We start from the raw sequence: 6066 nt of genomic DNA on the forward strand, positions 1-6066 counted from the left end.
GCGCCTGAATTTTTCAAATTTTTTTTCGCGTAACCATTAATTTTGGATTGACGTTGATGGAGAGAACATACAGAGTTCTACTTTTCTTGCCCAGTTTTCGTGCAGCCGACATCAAATCCCATTAATGGCAAGGGCATATATCCATCACCTCACCGGCACATGATGAGATGGCAACAAGCAGGACGGCACAGCAAAGGCTCACCAACTCCCCCGGCATGGTGGTGGTACGGTGCTTTTGTGGGACTGGCGCTTGCATACTTTCTGCGAAACCGAGTGCATTGCACTGCCCCTCTGCTAGTCGTCTGATGAATCGCTGGAACTTCATGATTCTTTTTTTTCACTATCACGACTTCACGAGTATCATGACTATTGCAAGAATTTCAAGGTAGCAATAAGCAATGAAAAGAGTTGTACGCATGTTGATCTTGAATGTAAACTCCGGAGTTATAAGCTTATTATGACCATCATCCATGTGTAGGTTTGCAGCGAGGGAAAAATATATAAAAAGAAACGAACAAAATGTATATACCACCTCAATCCAAAAAAATGCAATTCTACGATTTTTCACAAGGAGTAGTAGTAATTGCCGATGAACCTAGCACGTCTAATTAGTAATTAAAGATGTTAATCAACCAAACATGCAACCTTCCTGTCGGCGCCAGGGGCGCAAGTGATTAGTAGAGACACTCGCCAGCCACACGAGAGCTGGACCACGGGATAGGCCCGCCTGACTCCTAGAACTGGGAGGCCGAGGGACTCCGGGAAACTACTATAAAACAACCCCGGAATGCTATGCCACAGGGTAGGCCCGTGTGACTCTCACGTCCTGGGAGCCCGAAAGATCCCGGGATACTACTATGAAAGGACCTCAGAAGAAGGGGAAGCTACCTTCTCTTCGAAGGAAGCGCTCTGACAGCCGGCAATGCAGGCGGCACTAAATAGCCCCCTACATGTTTGCAGGTGGATAGGATAGCCTCGTGCACAAAGATACAACATAACAAGACTAGAAGAACTCCTCTACCGGAATACATCCTTGCTGCGTGCATGAGCTGCATGAAAACGTGTGCCCAGGTACGTGCATTGTACGCATTAAAAAATGAGGCCCATGCATGAAGGGCACATCATCTGTAGAGACAACACTTCTCTGTGTACAATCTGTTACGGGGATCTCTCTTAGGTTATAAAAGAGGAGACCCGAGGTAGGGAAGAGGGGCTTCTGGCTCCAAAAGATTTCAAAGCTAGAGATGAGCTCGGCTCCGGTATACTCTCTAGTTCATGCACACCCACAAAATATACAGAAAAGTAGGACGTAGGCAATTATCCACCGGGAGGCTCGAACCTAGGTAAAAAAGTCTCTTTGTGCTCAACATACGTGCTGCACAAGGGGATCAACGCGTTCAGCCCTTGGCCGAGTCTCTAAACGGGGTTTCACTAATTCCCGCTCGCGGTTCTCACCTACCGTCAATGCCCTTAATGCACCAAACCTTGAAAACGTAAGTAGAAAATAGGCAATTAAATGGACATGCACCTTAGATAGACAAATAAATCAGGAAATTAAATGTGCATGCACATTGGAAAATAAAAAATACATTTAAGTACAATTAAATCGAGATGGTTCAAAAGGTACAAAGGTAAACGGTGGCTTAAATTTATAATCTTTTCGAGGAAATATGCCATTAGATTTATGCTAATGAAAAATCCTCTTTCCGCTCGTTCATGATAAAAGTTCAAATACCAAATACCAAAGACAATAGAATATAGATTGCACTCAGATTAGCTGATCATCATAAGGCTGAGTCCAGTGGCTCGCCTCACTCTCGCCCCGCCACGTTAGCTCTCGCCCCCACTCTCACCCCACACCTCCAATGCAGAGGCTATAGTGCCAGCTCTCACTTCTCTCTCGTCCACGTTACCTTTTTTCTTTTACAGATTTAATTATTTCACCCTCTTTTGTTCGCGTACGCAAAATAATTCAATAAACTAATTTTATTCAACTTAAAAAATTACCGATTACATCATAATTAAAAAAAGGAAATTACATCACAATTAAAAATAGCAAAAATACATAATAATTAAAAGAAAATTCTAATCCTCCTCCGAATCCTCGTCTAGTCCAACCTCTTTTCCCACCAACTTGATGGCCTTGAAATGAGTGCGTTTTTCTACTTCGTCCATATCCGCGGTTGATCGGGACTTCGTTATGTTCCATTGCATCGGAGAAGGGTCATCTTGGGGAGATGATTATGACCCGTCGGACTGCAAGAGATCTGTGAAGGTATGAAAATCTGGAGACCAACTGGTCACGGTGGAAGAGATTTCGAATTGTAGAGGAGAGAAATGAGCTCAAATGGGGTGTGGAAGGAGTGAAAACCGGGTGGGGTATTTATAGGGGGTTGGAGATGAAATTTGAAACTTTTTGCAATTTTTTTCGAATTTTTTGGAGTTCAAACGGTCAAATAACGGCTAGTTCAACGGATAGTCCGCATGGACCCATCAAAACGCGCCACGTCACGTCCTCTCGCCCGGGGCCCGCAGCGCCAACGCACCGCCTCGCTACCGCCCGCCTACCGCCCCGGCGCACCTGCCAACGCGGGCGAGAGCGGGGCGATAGCGCCCGCTCTCGCCCGGCGGTAGTGCTACCGCCTTCTCTCTCCCTCTCGCCTGCCTCTCGCCTCACTCTCGCCTGGGCTGGGGCGACAGGGGGGCGGTATCGCCCCCCATTGGCACAAGCCTAAGTGGTGTTTAGGTGCAGAACGCGGAAATTCCGGAAACAGTTTTGTTCGCGGAAAGTATTTCTTCTTAGGTGCAAATTTAACAATGCCCAAACAAAACACAAAGTTGATCACCAAAATTTCAACTATTACTTCGCATTCAAAAAACCATATTATTTTAAGCCCAAACCCATACAGCCCAAGTTAGATAGTTAAAATAGGTAACGCTCTTGAAGACCATATGATCGACCAAGTGCCAAGCGCCGAACTTTTCATGTTTTGCCGAAATTCTGATGAAATGATCGCTCCATCATCATCCCTCAGTAATTCTAAATCACACCAGATTACCATTATTGAACCAGTACGATAAAAAGATGCCTTCTCAGGCTATCTCCAGCCGTCGTTCTATATATCCTTCTTTATATCCGTCATTTACAGACTTCTTTACAATATTGTCTCCTCTATATCTCATTTCTCTCCAATAACGTTTTCTAAATCTGGTTCTCTATACATTAAACCCTATTTTAAAAACGTATTTTGTTCCAAATTTTTGTACGTACGTATTTATCATACCTCAAATGCTATTGACATATTTTATTTTTATTTAATCCAGTGTTTAAAACGTAAAGAAAAAATAGAGAAGATGAGAGAGAATCTTTATATATAGAGAAAACCTGTAGCATTCTCTATTTTAGATGATCATTTAGAAAACGATGCTGGAGCATATAGAGAATGAAATCTTGTCTATATTCTATATATATATAGGGTTATATAGAGAACGGTTTGAACGGAATCTTCTCTATATTCTATATAGAGAACGGTTCAGAGTCTTCGGACTCAGCAACCAGTGGCAAGACTGCATTGAACGTTGCAAAATTTGCTCAGCATTGTAAATTCGAAAACCTTCCGTCCTACTTCTCTCGGAATCACTTTCCCAAGAAACATCAAAAGACAATGTGATGATTAAATAATACCATGAAGCAGCTATCTTCAGCCAACGGCATTATGTGATTTCCAATTAGTCCCATGCACAGGCGAAATAGAAGTTACAAACTCATACTACTCAACATCAGATCTCTACCGACAGCCTGGTGGCCGCTAATCATACTACTCATAACATCAGATCACACCGAGACACATAAACAGCGTAAACACGGCACAAACACAGTATTACACAACAGGGGCAACTTGAGCTTCGACACTAAGCTAGTTGAAGTAGTAAACGCAGGCAGTTTACTCAGATAATCCAACCGGCCGGGCGGATCGTATCTCCCGTTCTATCCATTCCTCCCATGATAAGATGTGGCGGAGCGGCCGGGGTTGCGTCGAGCTGATCGAGGATCGAGAAGACAGTGGCCATCACGACTACGAGCGGCGTCGCAGGCCGCCGACGACATGAGCCACACCCTGAGCCGGCCGGGTGCCGTCCCGCGGCGGCTCGAACCGCACCGGCAAGAGCTCCTCGCTGTCGCACTCGAAGGACGACCGGGCGAAGTGATCCACCAACCTGTCAAGCCCCTGCAACATCCAGCAGACGAGCAACCCGTCAGGCCGAACCGCGGCGGCGGCGCGGGGGGGGGGGGGGGGGTGGCGCTAGCGCAGACCAAGACGAAGGCAGCGGGTGTGCGATGTACCTGCACGGCTCCGTAGTCGACGGCACAGGTCTTGCCGCAGCGCCTTACCTCCCAGCGGTGACTGTGGAGGTGCTCCCAGAGCCGGCGCGCCGCGTCCGGCGACGTCAGGTTCACGAACGCGTAGCCCTTGTTGGCCAAGGTCCTGGGCAATTGCAGCAAGCAAGGTAACGAATCGGAAAGCAGAATCCCTAGCTCCGATGGAGGGGGGAGATCGATTGGTATGCAGGGCAAAAGGTGGGAGGTGTTACCGGAAATCGATTGGCACGTAGAGGAAGTCGTATTCCGACTTCACCCCGCCAGGCGCGATCTTCTCGTTCTCGATAAAGCAGTGCTCATCGATGATGGACATCAGCCTCTGCTTCCTGCACGAAAAGGATTAAAATAATCGATTTCCATCGAGCTTGAGACTCAACAATGGAGCAAAAAAGAAAAAATTGTGAAACAAATCAGGAGAGCAAAGCTAGTAGAGCCGAGATGAGGAAACATGAAACAAAGCAGACTCACGTGAAATCATTGGGTAGGTGGCGGATCATTAGAGTGGTGCGCTTGGAAGCGGGATCGAACAACAGCCGGGGCTTCATGACGCCGCGCCGCACTTCGTCTCGGGGAGCCGGCTGCGCACGACGAGGCCCGCGCCGCCGCCTCATCTTCGGCGGTCCGGCAGGCATGCTACCTGTACCGTGCTCGGCGCTCTTGGGAGGCTCCGTTGGCGGGGCTAGGGCCGCGGTCGCCGGAGGCAGGCACGGCAGCGGGAACGACGACGGAAGGGACGTCGTCGGCGAGATCGGCGGGCTCGTGGCAACGAGCACCGACCGCGGGGACGGCTCGTTAGCCACCGCCTCCTCTCCGGCCACAGGGTCCTTGGCGCCGCGGGACGCTGGATCCTCCTTCGCGGCCGCGTGGCCTCCTGCAGCAGCGTGCTTCGCGAAGCGGGACGCTGTGGGAGCCCCCGGACGCGGCGCCGCCGGCCGCTGCAACCGTGGCGGCACGTCGAGACGCGGCGGCGGCGGCCGGGCACCGGGAACACGCCCGGTGCGCACGGAGCGCGAAGGCTGCGCGCCGACGCCCTGCGACATAGCCCTCGCCATTGTGCAGGGCGTCCCCGCCGGCGTGGCAATAGCTCCGTGCGGCGGCGGCATGGGCGGCGCCCAGGCAGGGTGAGGGAACGCGCCCTGTATCCCCACGCCGCCGGGGCCCAGCGGGATGCCCCAGCAGCCCGGTAAACTGCCCAGGAACCCCGCCTGCGGAGGCGGGGCCTGGTACGGGTACGGGACCGGCTGCGGGAAGATGCCCGGCGATGGAAGCAGGGCCACCGGAGGAGGGCCTACGCACGTCGCGAGCGGGACGTAGGGCTTGGCCTCAGAACAGAGGGGTTGGGAGGACGGCATGGTTCTTCGCTCGCTGCTTCTTGTGCTGGGCTCGTGGGGATTCTGGAGACAGGAAAGAAGGGCACGCAGCGGCCGCCATATATACTAAGGGCGAGATCGAGGCAGGTGCAAGAAGAGCCCTCGTTGCCTCGCTGGAAGGCTGTGGGGCCGAACCCTGGTTGAAATTTTTGTAGGTGTGTGTCTATTTCATGTGATTGATCTGGATTCTATATGGTTTAAAAACATATATCTGGATTATCTCAAACGGGGATTAGCCGGAGCAACTCAATCCGAAAATTTATGCAGGTGTAGAAAATACTGCTCCCTCATATTTTTGTTTAAAAAAAGTAGGTC

The 6066-nt window shown here is 50.3% G+C and overlaps 1 protein-coding gene across 1 annotated transcript; it reads right to left on the minus strand.

Annotated features, from left to right (window-relative positions):
• Positions 1–4076: 4076 nt before the first annotated feature.
• Positions 4077–5733, minus strand: LOC112881176 (protein MEI2-like 6). The gene is made up of 4 exons (XM_025945865.1): positions 4850–5733; positions 4594–4707; positions 4346–4487; positions 4077–4229 (listed from the first exon to the last, which is right to left on the minus strand). Exons 1-4 carry the CDS (start codon positions 5731–5733, stop codon positions 4077–4079), a joined length of 1293 nt encoding a protein of 430 aa, XP_025801650.1.
• Positions 5734–6066: the final 333 nt, after the last annotated feature.

This window comes from Panicum hallii, chromosome 2, assembly GCF_002211085.1.
Source record: "Panicum hallii strain FIL2 chromosome 2, PHallii_v3.1, whole genome shotgun sequence".
Lineage (NCBI taxonomy): Eukaryota > Viridiplantae > Streptophyta > Magnoliopsida > Poales > Poaceae > Panicum > Panicum hallii.